Source organism: Cololabis saira, chromosome 9 (genome assembly GCF_033807715.1).
Source record: "Cololabis saira isolate AMF1-May2022 chromosome 9, fColSai1.1, whole genome shotgun sequence".
NCBI classification, from domain to species: Eukaryota; Metazoa; Chordata; class Actinopteri; order Beloniformes; family Belonidae; genus Cololabis; species Cololabis saira.
This window is the reverse complement of record NC_084595.1, coordinates 46,474,765-46,501,860: the sequence shown is the minus strand read 5'-3', so window position 1 is coordinate 46,501,860 and position 27,096 is coordinate 46,474,765. Positions and strand designations below refer to the sequence as shown.

Sequence of the window (27,096 nt, the reverse complement as noted above, 5' to 3'; positions counted from 1 at the left end):
GCTGATTATGGTTTACAGTTTAAGATTAAGATTCCCAGAATATTCACATTTTTTGAGATAGGATATTTGAGTTTTCTTAAGCTGTAAGCCATGATCAGCAATATTAAAATAATAAAAGGCTTGCAATATTTCAGTTGATTTGTAATGAATCCAGAATGTATGACATTTTTGTTTTTGTAATTGCATTACAGAAAATCACAATATTCTCATTTTCTGAGACAGTCCTGTATGCTTGATGTGGGTTTTTAACCAGTAACACCCCAACCTTGAGCAGCATTAACCTTTAACCCAGCACAGTGCTTGTCAGCTCATCTGCCATGCGGAGGCGCTAAAAGCCTTTTTTCTTCTGCTTCTTCGAGATTCAAGGGCTCGTCTTATAACAACTCACTTAAAACCTGCCAACACAAAGAATACTAAACTCAGCGGGAAGCTCCGCAGTGAGATACAGTCAGACTGGGGCAGAAAAGCTCGGCCATCATTACACTGTTTGTTTGATTTGAGATTTTCCTTCATTGATTCAGTCCAAACCCTGCACGACCAGGCTGGGCTGCAGGAGAGAGAGGATCCTCCTGAAACCCCTCCCATGTGCGGAGGACGGGGACAGATCAGATGGATGATGAGCAGGGAGTCCAGCTGAAGACGCGCGTCCAGACGCACATCCAGACGCACATCCAGACGCACAGACCGACGCACCGACACCTGGACATGGAGTTACAATAGGCGTCTCCTTTACCTCATGGACTGATTTGGAGCGACTGTTGCTTAGGGTTTCCGCACTTCGTTCTCAGTCACTCTTAGAAAATGTGGAGATATACGAACTTGTTGGCCTGCCTGCTGGTTTTGTGCAAGGACGCGTCCTCCCAGAGCAAGGTAAGAAAGAGGAGAAGTAGTCCATGTTCCAGGCCAGATATCAGCACCACTCAAGGTGACAAAACTTGCTTATAATTTTTGAAAATATCCACGTCTGTAGATGATATTTTGGTATGATAACCTTCCTGAGTGGCAGCTGGATCATAGTTATCAGCTCATGAAGTTCAGAAAATGACATTTTAGATGCTGGTGCATATCCTGGTTTAGACTCATGTACAGGAAATCTGTCAATGTTTCACTATATTGTCTTCGGTATCATTTTAAGCATTCATTCAAGCTAAGATGTGAATCTTTCTGACCAACATAGAGGTCACTGCAGCTCTTTAAACTATAAACAACACACATTTTTACACAATTTTCACATAAATGATATACTATCTTTTATCCCTGTGTCAACTAGGAACAACAGAGACACAAAATACAAAAACTGGAAAACTCACAGGACCATAAGGATTCAGGAAATGCATCACATCTTAGCTTGAATGAATGCTTAAATGGTCCCCTTTAAAATGATACCAAAGACAATATAGTGAAGCATTGACAGATTTCCTGTACATGAGTCTAAACCAGGATATGCAGCAGCATCTAAAATGTCATTTTCTGAACTTCATGAGTTGATAACTCTGATCAGCTGCCACTCAGGAAGGTTTAATACCAGGATATCATCTACAGACATGGATATTTTCAAAAATTCTAAGTAAGTTTGGTCACCTTGAGTGGTTCTGACAGGTGAAATGTTGGGCTCTGGGCCCTGGACTAAAGCGACACACCGCCCATCACACGCTGCAGACAAACAAGTCACTTCACCAACATTTCCCTCATTCCACAACTACATTTTCTGTCCGGGGTCGGCAGATGGTCGGGGTTAAGTGTCATTGCTTGTAATACGTGGTAATCCAGTAACGAGGGCCTTGGTGTGACCAGATGAAGGTGTGTGTAATGATGCTCCAGTAGCAGGCCCGGTGCCAGCAGTGTGCCAGAGGTGCATGCACCCACAATACAGGGGAACAGGAATATCTGCTGGTCCCTGTTTGTACAGCTGCTGCACTGCAGTAACCCTCTCTCCCTCAGCCTAATCCAATAACACACACGCCCTGAGGAGAAAACACATGCTCAATATATTACATGGACCTGGGACAGTATCGTCTAGGACTTAGGAGTGTGTCTGTTGGCAATTGTCAGCTTTACATCCAATCAGAAAGGCCATTTGAGCATAAGTGTGATCCACTGAAGAGTAAAATCAAATAGCAATAGCAGGACTGGTGGTCATAGCGGCACTTCCTTTCTAAGGGGGGTTTTGTTGCTGCATCATAAAGCATTTAACTTGGTCAAGAACTTGGACTAAGTCTAACTTAGTCTAACTGTATAGCTAAATGATTTCCTATATTTTGTTGTGGATGAATACAGGACTGTCTCAGAAAATTAGAATATTGTGATAAAGTTCTTTATTTTCTGTAATGCAAAAATGTCTTACATTCTGGATTCATTACAAATCAACTGAAATATTGCAAGCCTTTTATTATTTTAATATTGCTGATCATGGCTTACAGCTTAAGAAAACTCAAATATCCTATCTCAAAAAATTAGAATATTCTGGGAATCTTAATCTTAAACTGTAAACCATAATCAGCAATATTAAAATAATAAAAGGCTTGCAATATTTCAGTTGATTTGTAATGAATCCAGAACGTATGACATTTTTGTTTTTTTAATTGCATTACAGAAAATAAAGAACTTAAAAGCTCAAACGTTGAGCGTTTTGGACCTGGCTGCAGACAGGTGGTAAACCCTCTGAAACGTGGACTCTGCTGCACCGGCGTGTCCACGCTGGAATGTTCAGCCAGCACATGTGGCTCTGATCATGTCTCTTTACATTTGACTTTTTTATTCTATTTTATTTAACCTTTATTTAACCAGGAAGATCCCATTGAGATTAAAAACCTCTTTTCCAAGGGAGACCTGGCCAAGATAGACAGCAGCAATTACAACACATAGTTACACAGTTACAAATGACAGATAAAACACCAACAGATAAAATACAATTAAAATTAAATTAAAAAAAGCAAGCAAATCACAAAAAACAGGTACATGTAATGGAGTCGGCCTCAAGTATTTTCAATTTAGATTTAAAAGTACTCAAAGAAAGTAAGCCTTGCACTGCAGCATGCATTTAGTTAAGCTTGTTGTTTCACAGCTTGATGACACCAGTGTTGAAACTTGACTATCACAAGACATCACAATTAAATATAAATCTACATAGATGTAGAAGTTGATGCCGCCTCTTTTAATCTGTTTTTGTTTTGTTAAAATTTTTAAAATACCATTTAATCTTCCGCAAATACGAACTCAGACAAGCGAGAGCGTTAGAGCTGGGTTAGGTATCAATTCAAATGTCAAGAATCGATTCGATTCCAATTCTTAAGATTCAGAATCGATTATCAGGATTTGATTCGATCCGATTCAATCCGATATTGATTTGGGTTAGTGTTATTTAAAATATTTTTTGAGCTGTTGCCTGAATTATATGACTGTAAAATAACTAGTCAAATAATAATTTCACAATAATTCTTGTGAAATAACTAAGAAATAAATAACTCAAACAGGCCTTTCAATATCCATTTAAAGTGCAAAAAAGAAAGAAATTACAAAAACGTATGCAGTAAACAAATCATTTTAGCTTGTCTAATTTATTCACCACACACACATGAAGCCCCCGGCATTTTTCACAAATGTCATGACAAACTGTGTGTCCAACTACTGGGGTTAAAGTTCACCGGGCGAAAATGTAATGATGAAAAAAAAAAATCGATCTTTATACATAAGAAACGATTTTTCGGAATAAATATGAGAATCGATTTAGAATCGTAAAATCGATTTTTGCATGATTTTTTTTTTAACCATGCCAGTATGCACGTAATGAAAATGAAGCAAAAAAAAAAAAGTAATTCAAATGACCACCTTTCTGTTTCCATAGGATTTGAAAGGATACGATGCAGCCAGGTGTTTCTAATCATTAGGTCTCGATGTATTGATTATTAGCAGGTGTGCTGCATTTAGGAGGGATGTTTCAGCAGTTTGAGGTGCTCAGGAAAAACATCAGCAACAATCTTAGAGAAGCAGTAGCTGCTGCAAGTCAAGCTGGGAAGGGTTGGTGTCTTGCAGTGAGAGTTTTATTTACAAATAAGTTAAGAGAAGTGCCCATCTTTGAATGGGTGGGTGCAAATTATCCACAAGGTCAGATCATGTGGTGCTCGAAAGAAAAGTAAAAACCTGCACCGGCAAGTCTTCACCAGAGTAAAACAAAAGAAGAAAGCATCCTCCCAAATATTAGTCTTTCTAAACATTAAATGTATTTGTTGGGGTGTACATCTCTTTGTAAAATGTTTCTGCAATAAGCAGAAAACCGAGGCTTTCCAACGTGTCCTACGTAGTGTTCAGTAAAAGGGCTAATTGAAATGAATGAGATGGGCTTCAAGTAGTCTTCTTCTTCCTCTCATTATTTGTACATCATGTTCATGTCACGACTCTTTAAAACACTATTCTGTACATCCATATAGGCCTGTGTTGAAAAAATCGATTTTCCGACTCTATATCGATTCTCATATTAATTCCTAAAAATCGATTTGTATGTCTAAAGATCGATTTTCTTTTTTTTTCTTCATCATTACATTACAACTTTTTGTATTTTTTTGTTTATGCCCCAGAATAACTGGTGCCACGATTTTGCCTTTGAATAAGTTTAAAGGTATGAAAACATTAAAGTTTTCAGTTATAATTGCATAAATTGTCTATATTTCTTTGCTTTATATACTGTCTTGGGGTTACATTTGCAGAAAATGCTAAAAACCAAATTTTCAAAAACCAAAATAGTACGAAAATGGAAAAAAATTAAAACGGAATGTGGGAAAAAAACAAAACCATTTCATACGCCTCTGTTTTCTGCCCTGGATCTGTTTGGTAATTCTGACCCACGATGTTTCTGAAAGCAGTTCTATCAGCATTCTGGGAGCTGATTGGTCCTTACAGCATCATTAGCTGCAATACTTGCTGTTGAATCTCAATATAATACTAGTATTAATATGTTGCATATAATTCATCCAAAAGCTCAAAAAACTGTTTTAATAACACAAACCCAAATCAATATCGGAATCGAATTGAATCAAATCTTCACAATCGATTCTGAATCTTAAGAATCGGAATCGAATCTATTCTTGGTCATTAAGGTGTTTGTTCCTTGGCGTTGTATTAACACGCAGTTGACCAGTTGTATTTCAACAGGTGGGCACACGGGCTGAAAGGTACAAGGGAGAGAGGTGCAAACTTCCTGCATTTATATTTCTGATAAATATTTATGAAATGCAATAATGCCATATAAATGTCTACCAGTGACCCAGAACAAGTGCGTGCGCCAGGCCACTCTCCATGCTTTATCACATTACAAGCAATTATTCTTATTGTTATATTCCCATTTGGAACCGTGTGAATTCCCTTGCCATCCTGGTTGCACAGCTGAGATCATTGTTCAGGCTCCAGCGATACAGTCTGGGATATTTTTATATTTTTATTATTTAGACACAGACATAGAACCTCTTTGTGTTCCTGGACCACCTGATTTCCAAATTAAGTACGCACGATAATAAGATCTTGGCAATGGTGCATTGTGAGTCATGGGATGTACCAAGCAAATAAATGACAAAAATAGCACAGGCTCAGTATTTTACACCCAACATCAACTCTTCACAAAGAGTTTGTTTCTTTTTACTTCTTCTACTGTCATTTAGAAGACACTTTTATCCAAAATGCCTTGCATCTGAGAGAACAAACACACCATTTGGCCTGGGGAATTAGGGTTAAGGCCTTGCTCAGGGGCTCAAAGTGGTTCATCTTGGTTGCCATTCCGGGGCTTGAACCTGGTTCCTCCAGACCAGGGGTCGGCAACCCAAAATGTTGAAAGAGCCATATTGGACCAAAAACACAAAAAATAAATATGTCTGGAGCCGCAAAACATGAAGTCTTGTATCAGCCTTAGAATGAAGGCAACACATGCTGCATAAATCTATGTTAGTTATAACTGGGGGAAGATTTTTTTTTTCATTATGCACTTCGAGAAAAAAGTCGAAATGTCGAGAAAAAAGTCAAAATTTTGAGAAAAAAGTCGAGGAAATAGTTAAAATTACGAGAAAAAAGTCGAAATGTCAAGATTAATGTTGAAGTACAATCTTGAGAAAAAAGTCGAAATGTCGAGAAAAAAGTCGAAATGTTGAGAAAAAAGTAGAAATGTCGAGATTAAAAAGGAAAGAAAAAGGAAGAAAAAAGAGAAAAAATGGAAAAAAAGGAAAAAAAGAAGAAAAAAAAGAAGAAAAAAAGGAAAAAAAGCTCCAGGGAGCCACTAGGGCGGCGCTAAAGAGCCGCGGGTTGCCGATCCCTGCTCCAGACCCAAGCCCACCTCTTTAGCCACTAGACTACAACCCCCTAAACTACCACTTTGAAGGAGAACCAACCGTCGTTGAGTGCACATGCATCGTCCATCCATCATGTTTAGCAGCTTATTCCTAGTTAGGGTCCCAGGGATCTACTGGAGCCTATCCCACTCTGGACAGTAGCCAGTCCATCCCAGGACCACATGTAGACAAACAACCGCAGACATGCACTCAAATGGAAGAATAAGAATAGCTAATTAAACTGATGTGCATGTGTTTGAACGCTAGCTGGAGCTCAGAATTTAGTTTGAATCTAGAAATCTGCTGCTTAAGTCAAAGGTGGCAACCAGTGTTGTAGTAACGGGTTACTGGAACGCTGTTACTTTAGTGCGTAGCTAATATTCAAATGTATTACAGTTTAAATAAAGTAACTCAGCTACCATTAAGCCTGATTTAAGGTTCTTCGTTAAACCAACGCAGAGCGTAGCCTACGCCGTCGCCGTGACGCCGTCGCGAACCTTCAGACTTCTCCGTCACTCCATTTCTCCGCGGTGCAATTCCCCCCCAGAGCGCTAGTTGATACTTTGTTTAGCTTCCGGCTTTTCTGGTCACAGTGAATCAAAGAGATAAGGACAACTATTGTGCAAAAAAACAAAACAACCCAAAAAAAAAAAAAAAATCACACAAACACACGAAGAAAAGAGCTCTGAAAGTTCACGACTGCTTCACGAACCGGAACCGGAAATGCATTGGATCGACGCGTAGTTACATTTTTGGGGAGGTGCAGGTCAGGCTACGGCGTAGCTACGAGGGAGACTCCTGCGTAGCCGCGTACCCTACGGCGTAGGCTCTGCGTTGATTTAACACAGAACCATAATTCAGCCTTTACCCTGTTATGCATTAGACCATTGCTGGCTCCACCTCCTTTACCTGGGGAGCGGAGGAGGAGTTTGTCCCTGAAATGGAGGGGGAAGCGCTTGGAAAAGAGGGTTTACCGAAACACAGGAAGCATGGATCTTGGACCCAGGCCAACACACAGTCAGAGTTCAGGGGGCCTGGGCACTGGGCCGGCAGCCGGCGAGAGTGTTCAGGGGGCCGCCACTCGGGACCGGGCACACCGGCGAAACAGCTCAGGGGGCCGCCCTCGGGGCCGAGCAGACCGGCGATACAGCTCAGGGGGCCGCCCTCGGTGCCGGGCACCACGGCAAAACAGATCAGGGGGTTGCTCTCGGGACGTCGGCTCGGGTCTTAGCAGAGTCCCGGCCGGTGGCTTGAGCCAAGACCTTGGCGCTGGCTGAAGTGTGAGCAGGGTCCTTGGCAGGGTCCTGGGTGCCGGCTGAGGGGTAGGCAGGGTCCTAGGTGCCGGCTAAGGGGCAGGCAGGGTCCTAGGTGCCGGCTAAGGGGCAGGCAGGGTCCTGGGTGCCGGCTGAGGGGCAGGCCGTGTCCTGGGTGCCGGCTGAGGGGCAAGCAGGGTCCTGGGTGCCGGCTGAGGGGCAGGATGGGTCCTGGGTGCCGGCGAGGGGCAGGCAGGGTCCTGGGTGCCGGCTGAGAGGCAGGCCGTGTCCTGGGTGCCGGCTGAGGGGCAGGCAGGGTCCTGGGTGCCGGCTGAGGAATAGGCCCGGGTCCTGGGTGCCGGCTGAGGGGCAGGCAGGGTCCTAGGTGCCGGCTGAGGGGCAGGCCGTGTCCTGGGTGCCGGCTGAGGGGCAGGCAGGGTCCTGGGTGCCGGCTGAGGAATAGGCCCAGGTCCTGGGTGTCGGCTGAAGGGCAGGCAGGGTCCTGGGTGCCGGCTAAGGAATAGGCCCGGGTCCTGGGTGTCGGCTGAAGGGCAGGCAGGGTCCTGGGTGCCGGCTGAGGGGCAGGCCGGGTCCACCTCGAGCCAGGCGTGTTCCACAGAGTCCTCTTCTGTCCTCCCAGCAGAAAAACTCCCTGAATGTAACGTACTCTCCTGCTGGGTCCATGCTAGCTGGTCTGTTCTGTCAGGAGTAGGTTCATTAGGACCCAAACGCAGGAGAGACCAGGAGACAGGAGTTCCAAAAAAGGTGATTTATTAATCCAAAAACAGACCAAAAGCGCTGCTGAGCAGGGTTACCAAAAGATACAAGAGCTTACAAAAAAGAGGGGCAGGACACGAGTAGGGTGGAAACAGTACGGACCAGCAGGGAGCAAGGGAAAGACAAGACCAGATATACAGAAGGGTTGACGAGACACAGGTGCAGACGATCAGGGCAGATGGGAACAGGGAAGTCAAGACAGAACTGAAACACAAACACGGGTTTCAAAATAAAACAAGAACTGAAACCAAACCATGACAACCCGTTTCTTGCTGTACTGTTGCCAGCTGGAAAGTTGTGTTGTTGTTTTTTTGCCAGATGAGTTGCTTCTTAGAAACCACTAGAAACGTGTCCTTAAAAGTGCCCACCAACAATTGTAGTAGTTTGTGGTGCTTTGTGAAAGCTGCTTTAGGAGTCGACGGCTCCCAAGGTCGTGATCTCCTGCAGGCATGAATATCTCACCGCTGCCAAATAGTTGGAATCATGTTCTTTCTCTCATTTTCAATCTCTTTTTACTCACAATCATTTCATAAGATGTAAAAAAAAAAGTTTTATTCTAACTTAATGGCCAGTAGTGTATGTTCAGAGGGAAAATCTTCACTTTTAGTTAACCTTCACCTCCAGTTTTCATCTTTAGTTGCATTAGTTGCACATGTAGACTTGATGCACCATGACATTAGCTAAATATGGTCCTATTTTGCTGCTCATGCCGAGTCCAAACATTTACCATTTCCTGGCTCATGTCCACATATATATTTTGCCTTTCTGCAAATTTGGGAAATCTGTCTTGGACGAGGTAATTCTTGCCGACAGCGTTGGACGCGATGTTCCAGCTTCCTCTAAACAGCTCCAGTAAGTTCTCCTCAAATTTGCAGTTTATAAAATGTCCAGTCAGTCTTAGAATGAATGTTTAACCAAATAACTCATTTATAAAACATGATAATTAACAAAGGCTGTGAGTTTGGGACTCCGCCACTACATGCTTATTTCCTCTTTGCTGATTTTAGTGTTTAAATAGAGTTTAAATAGTAGCTGAAGTTCTATCTCAACACCATAACTTTTCAGTGAGAGAGGCTTTTCTCAACTAATAACTTCTCTTGTGAAAAACAGAACAATGAAAATTTAAATCCAACTTCTTGCAATGCATTTATAATTCAATGAATTCCATTTCCACCCCTTTCATATTCATATAGTCCAAGTTAGTTACCCAGAAAAAAAGCCAAGCTGACAAAAGCTGCAGATTGAAGCATCTTCTTGATTTCATCCCTCATCCTGAGCATGCATGAGGTGACAACGGAAAGCACCAGCTGCCTATGAACAGGGAGAAACGTCCAGAATCATGCAGTCCCACGCCTAACTGGTGCGTGAGGACGGTTCCTTGATAACATCGTTTGAATCTATCAGACAAACAGGACGTATATCAGGCTACCGGAGTTTCTTTTAGCTTTAAATGTTGGATATCGTTCAATATTTTTCTTGTTTTAAACAGTGTCTTTTTTTTTTTAATTAATAGAACACCAGAAAATGATAGATTACATTATGACTGAACAGCGGAAAGACGACGGCAGTTTTTCCGCCAGTCCAACAAACATCTGTTTTTCGAAAGCATCTGCAGAGAAGACATTGGCAGGATCAGTCATTCCACTCATGGCTGAGGTCAGCAAACACACACAAGCAATTAGGGAGATGTCTTTTTGTCCTTCTGAATGGATTATTGCAGTGTGTGGGTTTTATTAGGGGGCCACATTGACAGCTTGACTTGCATCTTTGTGTTTAAATAGGATTCGTACCTTTAAAAAACACTTATGATTTGGTTTGAAGGGGAGTCTAATATGAAAATGTGTAAATGGTTTCCCAGAGTTCTTTTCCGTTACTGTGGCCAGAAAGGAACCGTCACATTTTTAATTCATTCAGACATTAAGTATAAATTGCAGGTCAATATTTGTCAGTCTGCAGTGACTGTAAGCTTCAGAGGGTTTAGGGGCAAATAAAAAGGCTCAGAAAGAATGTAGATGTGTGAGCCCAAAAGCAGCGAGTGCTTGATACACTTTGTTTAGCCAATTAACACCCCCCTGCTAATACTGGTGGTTCTGTCTGAGCCCCATCCTGATGCTTAATCTCCAGGCTCGGCCCTGAAGGCAAGTCCTCCTTTCTACAAAGGAAATCTTGAAAGATATTCAGCACTCTTTATCATAAGCTCTTTTAATGTATGAATCTGAGCAGAATTCAGGTGGACTCTGGACTTTGGAATGTGAGGCCTCCCTTTTAACAGGACATGATGTGAAATCGAAAGGGAAGCATTTGAAGGGCCCCTGATCAGTTTCTTTGTGACTTTCAAAGGTTCAGAATCATCTTCAACTGTCATATACCCAGTTTTCAGGATATGCAGCTGTCATTTCAAGAGGTGCACAGCTGATAATGCTTTTGTTCCACTTGGTAAACCTTCTGCTTACCAAGCGTTAGTTGCATCTGCAATTGGCCCGCTAAACTTCAAGTGCAAATCAGCCCAACCCATGCATCCCCCACCTCCGTTATGCTGGATTTACATGTACATCATGCAGCAATGCACAATGAAGGGTATGGCAACGCTGTCATCGCTGTTATCTATGCTTTCCATGCACAATCTGCCAATTGCAGTTTTTGGGTTCCTTCTGTTTGTCAGGGTACTAATTGTGGAGGCAGAGAGGTGAACTTAATGGCTGAAGACAGCGATGATGAGTTTTTCCTCCATTGTCCTGACGTGTGTTGAAAACGAGCTGCTTGCTTTTGTACCCCTCAGTGTACAATTGTCTAGGTCTACCTATACGACTACAACTGGTTTTACTGGCAAATAGGAACACAATCCACGTGATTTAGGGCTGGGGATCGATTCAATGTCAAAAATCGATTCAATTCCGATTTTTACGATTCAGAATCGATTATCACAGTTTCGATTCAATTCCGATATTGATTTGGGTTAGTGTTATTAAAACAGTTTTTTGAGCTGTTGCACGAATGATATGACTGTAGTTCTGCAACATATTAATACTAGTATTATATTGAGATTCAACAGCAAGTATTGCAGCTAATGATGCTGTAAGGACCAATCAGCTCCCAGAATGCTGATAGAACTGAAACAGAAACATCGTGGGGCAGAATTATCAAACAGATCCAGGGAGGAAACAGAGATAGGGACGTATGAAATCAATTTTATTTTTTCACACGTTCCATTTACATTTTTTCCATTTTTGGTCTATTTCGGTTTTACATTTTTAAGAATTAGTTTTTTTACCATTTTATGCAAATGTAACCCCAAGCCAGTATATAAAGTAATGAAATATAGACAATTTATGCAATTATGACTGAAAACTTGAATGTTTTCATACCTTTAAACATATTTAAAGGATTTTTAAAACATGGGGCCAGTTATTCTCGTGTCCAACAAAACATTACTTTTTTGGGCATAAACAAAAAAATACCAAAAGTTGTAATGATGAAAAAAAAATGTATCTTTAGACATACGAATCGATTTTTAGGAATTAATATGAGAATCGATTTAGAATCAGAAAATTGATTTTTTTTACACGTGATGCACGGAACCCACAATTCATTTCAAGAACGGATTACGTCAGCCCATTCCAAGTCTCTGGAGGCAGACGCAGACACAACACTGCTGTGTGAATCCAGGGATAGAAACATGCTGTAGGTGTCTCTGTCGCCATGGCATGTGACCGGCAGTAACATCAGTAACATGTATGACGGCTTTAGGAAGTTAACCAATAATGGCATGGTGAGCGGGGAGCAGCAGGAGGTCAAGCAGGGAACTCACAGCAGCACAGAAAAAACAGGAGTTTTAAGCTGCATGGTCTAACAAACCCGCAGACTGCTCAAGTCATGCTCAAAATAAAGCGGCAACTGAATGAATAGGGATGAAAATTGCACAATGTGGGACTGATTAGGCTTGCTATCAAATTTTTTTGTGCATTTGTGTGCAGATGGTTCAGAAAACGAGAAGATGCAACTTACAACAGAAGTGATGTTTGTGTTGGAGGAAGGCTGAAACAAGCCAACATTCAATACTGTACAGCTGCCCTGTGATTAACAGCAGCAGAGAACACAAAAGAGAGGATATCCTTGTTTATATGGACATGGCTGCAGATACAACGGGGTAGGACAATCCAAACCATGATTTAGTCTCTGTGGTTACTGAAAACAGTATAATTTTGAATTTTGTGTGCGTGCATCTTATGTTTTTCACGATTTTAAACATAGCTGCAGTTTCACCTCATCACTGTCAGGACATATTAGTGGTCAAGGGCTTCTATGGTTGATCTAATAGAGCTCTCCACAGCATAAAAGCTCTTTTTCTCCCAGACATGAGTTCACATTTGAGCAGTATACTTTTTGACCTGAAACTTGACTGCACATGAGAGGTCAGAGCTCAAAGCATGCGTTGAATGCTCTGCAGCCTAAATTGTTATCACTCTTAATTGTGTTCCCTGCTCTCATGCTGGTAGGTCAGCTTGGCATGGGGTGCAGGATAGTTAGTCAAGCATACCAGTACACAAGATTTGACAGGAGGAAGAAGCAGCTGCTCTGACTGGCAGAAAGATTCCAATTCATTGCGACAAGCTGATGCCAAATTTCCCATCTGCAAAAACGTCAGCAAGATAAAGCCTCAGTCCTTCTTGGCCAGACATGAGATACCAACGTAAATCTGGCTGGAATTTCTCAGACTAACACGTCTGAAAGCAGCTCAGCTGCTTGTTGCCATGCACTTGTCTGTGTTTTGCTAAAGCCCAACAATGCAGCTCCGTAGGGTTGTATGCATAGGCCAATTTAAAGATGTTTAATCTGGTAATCCACTGTGTTTTCATGTACTTGTAGCATTTGTCAACCTGCTGCCTTTTCGCTTGACATGGGTCAGGATTTGCTCAGCTCTGCACGCGGGAGTCCTGCCCCATATCAGACCCCCCCCCCCAGTATGCCTTCCACACCGTCGCCATCACTTGGCCCACATTCCTTTGCTAATGAGCCCTTACCACCACTGCCTCAACCATGACTGGCCCCCGTACTTTCAGTAAGCCTGCACCCTCAGAAGACAACCGGAACTAACATTATCCAGTCCAAATGCAATAGTACTTCTAATTACCCCAAAAACCTGATTGTCTCCAGAATGTAAGAGTTACTGCTATAAAGTATTGTGTATTATTTAGTTTCCAAAATGTCTATCCTCTAAAAACCTAAAAAGTGGGTTACTGTGTCCAGATCCAGCCAGTGGGTTGGAACTTCTACCTGCAGATATCGCAAGAAAACACGGTCCTGCCTTCTGGCAGGACTTCAGCCAAGACTGTTTTGAGCTGAGCCCCAGGTGTAATTTCAAAAACTGAATGACAATATGAAACCATAAAATATCAGCATGTCCACTAAATTGTGCTCATGAATATTCATGCATTTATGTACAGTGTCAATTCAACGGCAAATGTATCGCAAATCAAAATCTGAGACGTGGACGGAGGTCTTTTTTTTTATATATATATATTTTTATCCCTGATTTTTTTCCCATTTCTTTTGGGCATTGTTTTCCCTCTGCCACCCCGGGAGGGCCCTGCACTGAGCTCAAGTCTCCTCCTTACTACTACAGGGTGGAGCTTCTCCGGCCGGACGTAGCGCGTGGAAGGATCACGTTATAGGGCTTGGTCGTCTTGACTTGGCGGAGCCGCCATGTTGGACGCTACATTAGCAGCTCTTCGGACCACTGCGCACTGTGTACAGACGTGCTCCCTCTTCGTTGTGTCTTACTTGTAATCGTTACTTTCCGTTATTCTGTAAACCAGGGTAACACGTTGCTGTGTTGAGCCCTCAACACCACACATAACAGACGTGGGGAAAAGATCGCTAATGGTTTAACTTTTGTTCCTACTGTTTGCCGGCTTTATGATCTGAAGCTCCCGCACCCATCCCATGTGAACTGCACATGAGACTCCAATGACTTATAACAACGCAACTGCTCCGAAGTTTCAATTCAATTCAATTTTATTTATATAATACAACAGAGTTGTCTCTAGACGCTTTCCAGAGACCCATACCCCCGAGCAGTTATTACATAAACAATGGCAGGTAAAAACTCCCCTAGTGGGAGAAAAACCTTAAGCCAAACAGTGGCAAGGAAAAACTCCCCTTTAGGAGGGAAGAAACCTTGAGCAGGACCAGGCTCATAAGGGGGGATCCTCCTGCCGAGGGCCAGACTAGAGAAGTGTAGGCGCTCACACCGCAAACAAGGTAGCCGAAGACGTCGGTTGTTCAGAACTGCGGCAATAAGTCCTCATCGGAGCTCCACTCTTTAGTAGGGATTTCATATGGATCCAAACCGTTAATAATCATTATTTTCTCCATATACCAGTCCCTTACCTCCTTGTTTAAGGTATCTCAGTAAATTCCAGTTCCTTTCCGGCATTTTAACATTTTTTTTGCGTTCCGTCTGTTCACTTGGTGCTACCACACTGCTACTACACTGCTGTTTGTTTGCACTCACGAGGCTGCCAACATGGCCGCCGCATCCCAGAATGCAACTTGGCGACCAAGCCCTATTCCGGCCAGATCCTCCCCACCCCATCTGGGGACCCGGTTGGCCAGAGGGGGCAGTATAGCCCACGACTGTTGCATGTTTTTGTGAGGGTAGCTCACATTAGCTACCCGCAGGAACACGGGGAGAACATACAAACTCCACACAGAAAAGCCCTTTCACCAACCCCACCCAGGGTGGGGGGACTGAAGTCATGGGGGAACTTTACAGGCCTGCAGCACCCACAGTTGCGTCCCCGGCGAGAGTTGAACCCAGGAGCTTCTAGCTGTGAGGCGGCTGCACTACCAGCTTTATCATTGACATTACCATATATGATAATGAAGGGACGGATAATAAAGGTCCACCTCTGCTTGCTGGTTCTCTTGACTGTGACAAGCAACTTTTTGGTGCTTCGACATCTACACAAGGCACTCAAGATCTTGGCTCTGTCCCGCCCTCCTAGTGTAGATGGTGTTGGTGCAGCACTGATTTGAAACTTGTTCCAGAATTGCAAAGAAGAAAAAAAGAAGCATCTTCTGTATCTTCTGGGCAGTGTTTCCCAACCTGGTCCTCGGGGGCCCCTGTCCTGCATGTCTTAGATCAGTGTTTCCCAACCTGGTCCTCAGGGCCCCCTGTCCTGCATGTCTTAGATCAGTGTTTCCCAACCTGGTCCTCGGGGGCCCCTGTCCTGCATGTCTTAGATCAGTGTTTCCCAACCTGGTTCTCAGGGCCCCCTGTCCGGCATGTCTAAGAACAGTGTTTCCCAACCTGGTCCTCAGGGCCCCCTGTCCTGCATGTCTAAGATCAGTGTTTCCCAACCTGGTCCTCAGGGCCCCCTGTCCTGCATGTCTTAGAACAGACTTTCCCAACCTGGTCCTCAGGGGCCCCTGTTCTGCATGTCTAAGAACAATGTTTCCCAACCTGGTCCTCAGGGCCCCCTGTTCTGCATGTCTAAGAACAATGTTTCCCAACCCTGGTCCTCAGGGCCCCCTGTCCTGCATGTCTTAGATGTTTCCCTGCTTCAGCACACCCTGATACAAATGACTGTATGGGTAACAGACTTGTGCAGACTTTATTGTGTGGCTCTGAGGAACAGAGTTGGGGAACACTGATCTAAGACATGCAGGACAGGGGGCCCCGAGGACCAGGTTGGGAAACACTGATCCAAGACATGCAGGACAGGGGCCCCTGAGGACCAGGGTGGGGGAACACTGCCCAGAACATACAGGGAGTGTGAACATCGGCACAGCCTGCACAGACATATCAAGAAACAAGTTAAGCTGTGGATATAGTTGTGTGTTTGAGTGTACTTTTATTGACCTTCACAACTGCACTCTGGTTGGAATAAAACTGTGAAGCCTTGTGAGAAAGTGAGCACACACATTTCTCCCCCTCATGAGCTTAGGGACCAAGGTTTAAGGTAAGTGAGGGTTTATTGTAGTATTTTGAGTTGCAGTCAATGTAGTGTGGTACCCACTAGTCACAATTCATTTTTTTGTTGTTCAATAAAACTGGTGTACATTTGCTCACCTGCATGTTACGTAGCTCTCAGGCAGGTGGGTCCCATTGCAGAAGCGTGCACCGCAGTGGGACCACGCCTTTATTCATGCTGAGCACGGGCAGGTGCGAATTTGTCAGACAGGTGAGGGGTGATTGGATTTGTGAATGTACCAATTTATTGTCATTTTTCAGTTTGGGGTTTATGTGGGATTACGTTTAAGTGTTATGATTAATGTTAAATGATTAAGGTTTTGTGGTCTTGTCTTTTTTGTTACCTGGTTATTTGAAATGGTTATGTTTGTGGGAGGAGTAAACCCCTGCAGACGGTGGCTGCCCAATTGGACCAATTTGGGTTTGGGCTATTTAAGAGACCAACCCCTTCATCTGGTTGGTCCATATTTGATAGATCCTACTTTCTGCCATAACTTTTCAATGGTTTGACATAAAGACTCGTGGGTGGTGTCATCGGACATTTTGAGTACTTGACCTTCATTGGCATGAATTAGCCCCACCCCTTCTTATGATTGGTCGATATCTGATAGTTCTTACTTTCTGCCATAACTTTTGAATGTTTTGATATAGAGAGTCGTGGGTGGTGTCATCCGCTAAATGTCCAGGCCTGAAGAATCTACATCCAAGTCATACAAGCGCTTCCACTGCAGCCTGAACGTGCACAAGGTTGCGAGGGCCCGTTCATCGCTGCTTGCAGCTTTAATTTATTTATTTTTTAAACATTTTCTCGTTTTTCTTCCGCCGAAAGGAGGGCCTTTTTGCACGCCTAAATGTGCCTCAAAACTCACCACATTTGAGCACGCAAGCCAGGCCTGGCGAAAAATTTGATATTTAATGGTTTGCATTAATGAGCGTGGCACTTTGTGCCTCAAGCCCCACAATACGGTTTGACGTACATGCACGAAAATCACTACACACCTGTATCATGTCACAACTTGGCACCATGGCCGAAACCGAACAGGAAGTCGGCCTGCAGATGGTGGCTGCCCAATTGGACCAATTTGGGTTTGGGCTATTTAAAAGGGTGGCTCACCTGACAGAGGGGGTTGGTCTTTTCTTTTGCTAGAGGGAGTCGGTCTCTGAGACTATGTGTCTCTGTTGTTTTGTGCCTGAGGAAAAACCCTTCTTTTCACCCTTCTTTTATCCACCCACCACAAACCTCAAGGCCCAAAGATCAGCTGGGCACAGGAGTGGTATCGCACAAGCCTTTTAAAAATGTAGTATCACTGGTTCAACAATAAGAGATATCAGAAGCTTTTTGGGACACCACCAAGATGGATGTTTGAAAATAGTTTAGACATAATCCAGTGATGTGTTTTCAGCATCAACCAGTGAACCCGGGGTTGTTGTTTCAGGTTGGTGATTTTACAGCTGACAGCTGGCTCCTTGCTGTTGTTATTTTGCCTGTGTTGACTTTCCTCATGAAGAGAAACTACACAAATATTGTGGTATTTTGGGAGATGTGTGAAGCTTATACTAGGCTAATATTGTAGGTGTTTTGGGACATATTACAGGCTTTGGCTGCTTCAGGAGTGCAGAGGAGAGAAAGGGCTATAGAAGTATTAGCCCCACAGAATATCACAGAAATATTATACGTTACCATAGAAATACGATAGTTCTTTCTCAAGACTTTGTCTTTATAGAAACCACCACCTTTCGTCGTAGACCATGCCAGCAGGTTTGGTTTTAGACCAACCACAATTCTATGAATGAATGAACCTGATTAATCACTACTTCTTAAGTGTAAAATGCTCCTTTGAGCCCCAGGCCTTCCACTGCTGGGTATGATGAACTTGTTAATGGTTAATCCCGCGTTTTTTAAGTCTCACTTTGCCTATTGGTGACCACAAAATTCACCTCAGGATTTTGGTACCACAGAAGAGATAGCAACGGGCCAGTTGCGAGCAAAGAAACAAGACCAGAGAATGTTAAACGTGGGCTCCTCCACCAGTGCCCCGTCCACCTCGTTTTCCTCGTTTTGATTTTTCTTCCACCGAAATGAGGGCCCTTTTGCCCGCCAAAAAAAATCACCAAATTTTGCACGCAAGCCAGGCTAAAAATTTGATATTCAATGGTTTGCATTAATGGACGTGGCCTAATGGCTCAACAGCGCCCCCTAGAAAACGTTGTGCCCCAAGCCCCACAATACAGTTTGACACTTAAAAAAAAAGTCTCTTGGCGCCATGGCCGAAACCGTACAGGAAGTCGGCCATTTTGAATTAATCGTGTAATTTTGGTGCAATTTATGCCATTTCTTCGGCCGTTAATGCGGCCCGAACTGTAACGTGCACCCAGGTGTGTTATACATCAAAATGTGCGTCTCCATCCTGCGATGATGGGCATTACTTTTCTCAGTCAAAAGCGTTACCGTGCGGGCCGCTCAGTGGCGCAGTGGGTTAAGCTGCGGCTCATATACTGAGGCTACAGTCCTCCTCCTGCAGCGGTCGCGGGTTCGAATCCAGCCCGCGCACCTTTGCTGTGTGTCTTCCCCGTTCTCTCTCTACCCCTTTCCAGCCTGCATCTCAATAAAGGGCCACTAGAGCCCAAAAAAATCTTTAAAAAAAAAAAAAAAAGCGTTACCGTGGCGACGATAGACACCAAAAAATGCGCCCCCCCTTCATCTGATTGGTCCATATTTGAAAGTTCCTACTTTCTGCCATAACTTTTGAATGGTTTGACATAAAAACTCGTGGGTGGTGTCATCGGACTCGGTTTTGAGTCCTTGAACATAATTGGTGCAAATTAGCCCCGCCCCTTCTTCTGATTGATCGATATTTGATAGTTCCTATTTTCTGCCATTACTTTTGAATACTTTGATATAAGAAGAGTCATCGGTGGAGTCCTTGACCTTTATTGGTGAAAATTGCACAAAGTATGTGTTATTTCTATGAGTTTGTTGTTTAATGTTTTTTTTTAATAGACAGCTTACACCATATATATATTTTCCTGAGGTTAATATCAGTAAGTTACAAATATGTTGGTTTGTAGGATCTTTGACTAGACGTGTGTCTCTGCTTCAGTCAGATGAGGACAAGACTAAGCTCGTTAATGAAGAATCTCTGTGTTATACAGTATGTTATGTTATATACTACACAGTATGTACTGTATGCACGGTGCGCTGTTCCAGAAAGACCTCGGTTAAGAGTTTTCTGTAATGTTTACATCAAATGCAAAATTAGTTGTCTTTATTAAATGTTAATTTCTTTTGTGCAAACAACAGTTTAAACAAACTGCTTTTATTTATTATTTATTTTGCTTTTATTTGATGTCTTGCAAATGCCTAAATGCCTACCAGAACGTGGAAATGACTGCTGGATTCATGGAGTTTACTTGCTGCTGCAGACCCTTCCCTGTACTGAGTTAGGCTCATACTACACACCACTTTGATTTGAAACAGCCGAAGAACAGCATGATGGATCTACTCGGGGGGGGGGACAGAGCTCAACATAGCTCCGTCTCCTCGCTCGCTGCTCTGAACATTTGATGTAATATACAATACATCTGCTTCCAACTTCTGTCAGCCTGCTCGCTGCCCACCCTGCTGCCACGCCATGCCGTGGTCAGTGTTCTGCAAGTTCCTACTTCTCATGAACTAGTTCAAAGTTCAGTTCACATAGTTTAAAAATGAATAATTCACATTCATAGTTCACCATTTTCATTTTGAACTAGTTCAAATTCAGTTAATTTCAATATTTTTAGGTGAGAAGTACGAATGAAACGCCCCCCTATCCTAAAACTGTTCACTATACAATCATGTATTGTCCTAGTGGCTTTTCAACTTTACTCAGAGGCTTTAAAGGAGACCTATTAGGGCATTTAATGTATATTTTAAACAGGCCTTGAATGTCTTAAAAACAATCAAAAGCTTGTTTTTTCTACATAAATCAGAAATTCAGTCTGTGGGCCATGTCTCTAGATTTACCGCTTCTAACCCCTTTTTCTGTGAGTGATCCTGAGGGGGCGGGGCTATGATAATGAGGCTCTGTGCTGATTGGCTGCTTGAATGACGTGTAGCAGGGGAGGGAACAAAGCCTCTCCGGGCTGAAGAGCAGCGGCTCCGTACAAGCGTGTCCCATGCGAGCGAGTTTCGGCGAAAAAAAATCAATTCCATTGCTTTATTTTCTATTGGACTGTCCTAACTGGCCGCGAGTTTAACAGTTTCAGTGTGGACAGAGAGAGTTTAACGGTTTCAGTGTGGACAGAGAGAGTTTAACGGTTTCAGTGTGGACAGAGAGAGTTTAACAGTTTCAGTGTGGACAGAGAGAGTTTAACAGTTTCCGTGTGGACAGAGAGAGTTTAACAGTTTCAGTGTGGACAGAGAGCGTCCGATGTCACGCAGCTCGACGCGATAGTCGGGCGCTCTCATGCAGTTATGACACGGTGAAAACGGATCTTAAAGCCTGATTTACGGTTCTGCGTTAAATCGACACATACCCTACACCGTAGGCTCTGCGTTGGTGAAACGCGGAACCATAAATCAGGTTTAATTTCCCTGAAGAGGGAACGGGTCACCTCGTCTTCACACTAATTCACACAGGAAGATTTAATTTAATTCTAAACAGGTACACCACAGTTCTTTACTCCGATTCCTCATCATTTCATTTCTTATGTTACAAGACAAATGAATCATGTTAACTGTAAAGAAATCACAACACTGAATGTTCACAACTTTATTGTTAAAAAAAAATAAAAGAACATTAGTTGTATATAAATAACATGTATGCACTATTGCTGGCTCAAGGAAGGACCGTGCGTCTTCTGAAGGTGTAGTTGAAGCTTCAGGTGCTTGGAAGATCTGAAACCATGAACAGAAGAAAAATGTATTACTAATAGAGCTCTGGTGTTACCTAACACTCCGTTAGGGAACACTGGAGCCACCGGAGCTGCTCACCGGTCCGGTGAGTAGCCCCGGTGCTCCGGAGCTAAGCTAAATACTTAGCCCATGCAAAGATCATACTTGTAACAAATATAAATAACATAAAAAATTAACGTCACTTACGGCTGACTCGTGTGCAGTTGCCGGGTCCGTTCTGTGGGAACTGATCCTTTTATGAGGGTAAATTTTGATGCAAAACCAAATTTTTACCGTACCACGTTGTTCAAACAGCCACCGCTTCCAAACAATGGCGGACGCTCCGGCCGGCGGAGTTAGTTGTGGGCGTGGTTTCAGCAGGAGGCCAAACCTCTGTGCCTATGGTGACGTCACGACAGGCGCAGATTCTGAACGGCTCGTAAAAGTCACATGACACTGTATGGATCCTCCGGGCGGGGTGAACAGACACTGCAGAATTTGGTTGCTTTCTTCCTGCTCTGAGTTGTCAGGGGGAGACAACTTTATATATGTTAAAAAGAAAAAACCTGTTTTTCATAATAGGTCGCCTTTAAATCTCCAACAATGTAGTCCATTATCAGTGTTTCTACCTGTTTCAGGTAAATCAACCCCTTGAAGGTGCAGCAGTGGGACTGGGGTCGTTCGGGGCTGTTGGGTCTTCTTGCTCTTTCCTGAAGACTTTTTTTTGATTGTCAAGGACTTGCAGATATTTTCTCACACTGGACGGATGCTTTAACTCCACATGACGTTTCAAATGTGAAGTTGACGAGGCAGACGCTCGGACCTGTTTTCTCAGCGCAGGTGGACATCATTTACACAGAAAGGTTATATTTTTACCGTCGGACTCTTTGGGAGACCATGTGTAAAATTCCAAATAATCACACATCTGACAGCACGCTGACTCGGGCCACCGTTGCCATGCAAGCTGGTGCCCGTTACTAAGCTAGTGTGCACTGCATTGTGGGTAATGTAGTGTGAAGTCTTCTCGTTGAGTATTTTAAATGTGCACTGCCCGTTGATGAAATTTATTCCGTAATAATTGGACCTAAACAGTGAAGCTGAAACTCACATAATCTGAACAGTTCAGTCCAGTTTGTGATCTGCAGAATGAACAAGTTCAAGTTCTTTATTTGCAAATATGTTGCGTTCAGTTCAACGATCTCGCAGAAATGAACGTGTTGAATGAACGCGTGCCATGCCTGCTGTTTGTGAAGTCTGTCATGGTCTGCTACAGCCCCTCATCATGGCAGGCCCAGGCCAGCTGGCCATGCCACCGAGTGGGTGATGTTTTACTCAGAAAGTTTCCTCTGAGCCACACAAGCTAATGCTTCACAGAAACAGCCACCATTTTTACTCTTTCAAATAATTTTCCTCCCTTCCCCTTATGATGACCGGAATAAAAACTTGTGAAGAAAACTCAATAAACAGATTTGGGAAAAAAAAAAAACACTTGTGAAGAAGGGAAAAGAATACAGGACTGTCTCAGAAAATTAGAAAATTGTGATTTTCTGTAATGCAATTACAGAAACAAAAATGTCATACATTCTGGATTCATTACAAATCAACTGAAATATTGCAAGCCTTTTATTATTTTAATATTGCTAATCATGGCTTACGGCTTAAGAAAACTCAAATATCCTATCTCAAAAAATTAGAATATTCTGGGAATCTTAATCTTAAACTGAATCCAGAATGTATGACATTTTTGTTTTTTTAATTGCATTACAGAAAATAAAGAACTTTATCACAATATTCTAATTTTCTGAGACAGTCCTGTAGCTGAAAACAGACCCTCAGTAACTGCCACATTTTATGGTTTTAATTGTGTAAATACACGATACAAATATCAGCATCTCCTCATCTGTTGGTTTAAACAGGAAGAAGAGACATGTTATTCCTGTGCAAAGGACCTTAAAAAGCAAACAAAGCTCAAAGGTTGCTCAGGGCACTGTGGCGTCACAGGTTTCTTTAGTTTTCTTTAGCTTTGCAGTCAGATGTGAAAGCTTGCCCCCCTGTCCTCCAGATCTTCGGGGAGACGGAGCCTGTGAGGATGACGTCAGAGGGCTCGGACTGCCGCTGTAAGTGCATCATGCGACCGCTGAGCAAGGACGCCTGCCAGCGGCTGCGCAGCGGCAGTGTGCGTGTCGAGGACTTCTACACGGTGGAGACGGTCAGCTCAGGGTCGGACTGCAAGTGCTCCTGCACAGCGCCGCCCTCCTCCCTCAACCCCTGTGAGAACGAGTGGAAGATGGAGAAGCTGAAGAAACAGGCCCCGGAATTACTAAAGGTGAGCCATTTTCAGTGATCAGCAGTGTGTGAAATAAATAAACATTTACCAGCTGTATTTATGACACTCATTTTCACCGTTCTGCTTTTTAAAGACCCCAAACAAACTTTCGTCTGCTCATGCTTTAATTCTTTGCATACGGTATAAACGAGACATGTTGCATCTGCAATGTAATTTTGACCCAGAACAAAGGTTCAACTAAATGTTGATCTTTAGATATATTTAGAATGTCTAAAGCAGCATATCTCACAATAATAAATATGTGATTAATCCTTAATAAATGTTTCAGACAGTTGGAAGGATGGTGTTTGTAGGTTTCACATTCATTTTTAGAGATAAATATCCACTTTCGCACAGCATCATGTCTTGTTTTTCAAAAGACATAAAATAGAAAAGCCACAATGATTTGCATGTATTGTATTATAAGCTGATGAAAGTTAGTATATTACCACATTTAAGTATTACAATCACAGCTACGGTACATCACAGGACGTAATTCTCAACTGTGTTCAAAATGTATCACACTCCTTTGCAGATGTAGAAATTCTTAACAGAATAAGGAAAGCTAAGATAGAATTAATTAAAATAATTGATACAAAAACACAGTTTCTGGTACAGAGGCTTCGTCTAGAGAACTTTGAACAAGCCAATAGATCAGGGAGGTATCTAGCCAATCAATTAAAAGTAAACAAGGAGAATACTACTATAACATCCATTAAGGATCAATCAGGGAATATCACCCATGATCCCTGTTCAATAAGCTCAGTCTCCAGAGACTTTTACTGAACATTACACTCATCACAAATTGATCTGCCAGACCAAACCATTGATAAGTTTCTTGGAAATATCAACCTGCCAAAGTTACATCATGTTACAATTTAGATTCACCGCTCTCCATGAAGCTCTCCTGCATATGCCCTATAATAAAGCTCCAGGCCCAGGCGGCTTTCCACCGCTGGATTTTATACATTTTGGATCATATTAGCACCAACATTTCATAAAATGATCTTAAACATTAAAGCGAATAAAAGTTTACCCTCAAATATGAACTCTAATATCAGCCTCCTATTGAAACCAGACAAGGATCCTCCCATTGAGCTACCGCCCAATATCTCTTATAAATGTAGATCTGAAAATAATCTGCAAAGCTCTTTCCAAACGTTTGGAAAGAATAATCTCTTCTGTTATACACCCAGATCAAACAGGCTTTATTAAGGGTGGACATTCTTCTACTAATACAGTAGAGTAATTGATATAGCAATTGGTGGTGATGGACTTGGGCAGGAACCCTCTGCCTCTTGCCCCGGTGAACATCCAGGGGCTGGACATTGAGACGGTGGAGGAGTACAAGTACCTGGGTGTTACCTGGAGGAGTACAAGTACCTAGGTGTTACCTGGAGGAGTACAAGTACCTGGGTGTTACCTGGAGGAGTACAAGTACCTGGGTGTTACCTGTAGGAGTACAAGTACCTGGGTGTTCACCTCAATAACAAACTGGACTGGTCTCACAACACCGACGCCCTGTACAAGAAGGGCCAGAGTGGACTCCACCTGCTGAGGAGACTGAGGTCCTTGGGCATGTGCAGGGAGCTCCTAAGGACTTTCTGTCAGTACGTGCACATGCAGCGATTCAAGCTGGTTGCAGATCTGATCAGATAATGACATGCAGAAGATTGGATCAACTTGTCTGAGTACACATGCTGTTCTGAGATCAGACTGAATCAGATTGAATAAGCCACTGTAACCAGAGCATGACTGACTCCGTGACGCTAGGTGGCGCTGTACCCGAGGTAACCATGGTAACCATTTCAACAAAGAGCCACTTCCGGTTGACCTCCGCTTAACAACAACAAGGAAAGGAAAAAGTGCATTCTCACTGCTTTCCTATTAATAATCTGTCTAAAACAGCCTTTCTCAACCTTTTTTCAGTCATGACACCTTTCAAAAGTGAATAAAATCTCACGACACCCCAGAGTAAAATATAATTAAAAACCGCGCTGCATCGCTCTGACTGTAAATGCGAATCTTACACCGTGTCCACACTGCATGCGACGCGAGCGAGCGTCAGCGTCAAAAACAGTTCCATTGCTTTATGTTTTATTTGCACTGTATACTGGTTGCGAGCGACGCGGCGCGCCGTTTTGAGCTGGACTTTTGTCGCACGCCCTGCTTCTATTTTCTTCCTGTCGGTCGCGTTGAAAGCCGGTTGAAAGTTGGAAAAAAAAGGTGAAAGCGCTGTAGGAAACAGTCATTTCAATACAAGAACCTCAATAAAGTGGCAGCTGCTGGAGGGAGATCGCCAGGCTGGAAGGTTCTGATAAAATAATAAGATATAGCCTAACAAGAATCTTAATCTTATTTGGGCTTAATTTGTGCCGGATCCAACAAGATCTGGTACCTATTTGATCATTTCTCGTGTCCTCTGCTTTTCCCCACATCCCAGTAATGATGTGACATGTTTGCTGCATTTAACACCACGAACACGCCGCTCACTCCAGCTGTTCGCTGTTTCATTGCGTCACCTCACGCCGTTATTTTGTTGTTTTTTTCCCCACTTTGGTCGGACGGTTGACCTGCTTATATTTTCTTCCTGCCGCCTGCGTTGAAAGCGCTGTAGGAAGAGTCATGGATGAGGAACGGCTGATCCAGTTAGTTGAAATGAGAAGTTATCTCTATGATTCCTCCTCATTTCACTACAAAAACCTCAATAAAGTGGCAGCTGCTGGAGGGAGATCACCAGAGAGCTGGCAAAGGGAGCGCACGGGCGGTTGGTGGGGAGAATAAAAGGAGAGTCTCGGGCGGGTGAATAAAGGCAGATTTATGGTTCCGCGTAAAAACGACGGCGTAGCCTACGGCGTAGGGTACGCGGCGACGCGCACCGTTCGGTGAGTGCGCCGCGTACCCTACGCCATAAGGTCTGCGTTGGTTAACGCAGAACCATATCAGCCTTAAGGCTGCAGGCGGCGTGTGAGCAACGGATGACTAAGAGGGAGAATAGTTTCTCCAGGAGTGGAAGCAACGCCGGGCCAGTTATGCCACAGTTTGCAGATGGATTGTTGATGCGTGGGCTAACGTGTTTGCTGGGACTATTTTGCGAGCTTTTGCAAAAGCGTGCATTTCCGAGGCACCGCACGGCACGGAACGAGACTCTGACAGCGAGGAGTTCGGACTGGCACAGCTGATTTAGCGGAGCTCTTTAATGCAGAAACAGAGGATGAGACTTAATGGGTTTGATTAATGTAAAAACTGAAATAAAGTAGCCTACAATCAAACAAAGTTTTGCTCCCGCTGTATTTTTAAATAGCACGCTTGTGTGCGTTTGTGTGTGTGTTCTTGTGTGTGTGTTCTTGTGTGTGTGCCTTTTCGGTCGGTGCGCCGTGTGTGTTTCAAATACAGAAATGACACAAGACTGTGCCTTTCCACACGGCGCCCGTATGGTCGCGAAAATACAGTATTTATATATGAAATGTCAGAATAGGAAATATTTTGACGACACCCCAGGGAGCTACTACTGAGCAGCGTAGCGTCGTCTCCTTTCACTTCCAGGTGAATCCCCTCCCCCGGGGGAAAACCCCACCCGG

General features: G+C 43.3%; 1 protein-coding gene across 1 annotated transcript in view; it reads left to right on the top strand.

The window, feature by feature from the left end:
• Positions 1 to 466: 466 nt before the first annotated feature.
• olfml2a (olfactomedin-like 2A) overlaps positions 467 to 27,096 on the top strand; it is a 53,948-nt gene continuing 27,318 nt past the window's right edge. Inside the window, exons 1-2 of the mRNA XM_061729696.1 lie at positions 467 to 870; positions 23,252 to 23,515. Coding sequence (XP_061585680.1) covers positions 802 to 870; positions 23,252 to 23,515 — 333 coding nt within the window. The 5' untranslated portion in view covers positions 467 to 801. The remainder of the gene's footprint in view (positions 871 to 23,251; positions 23,516 to 27,096) is intronic.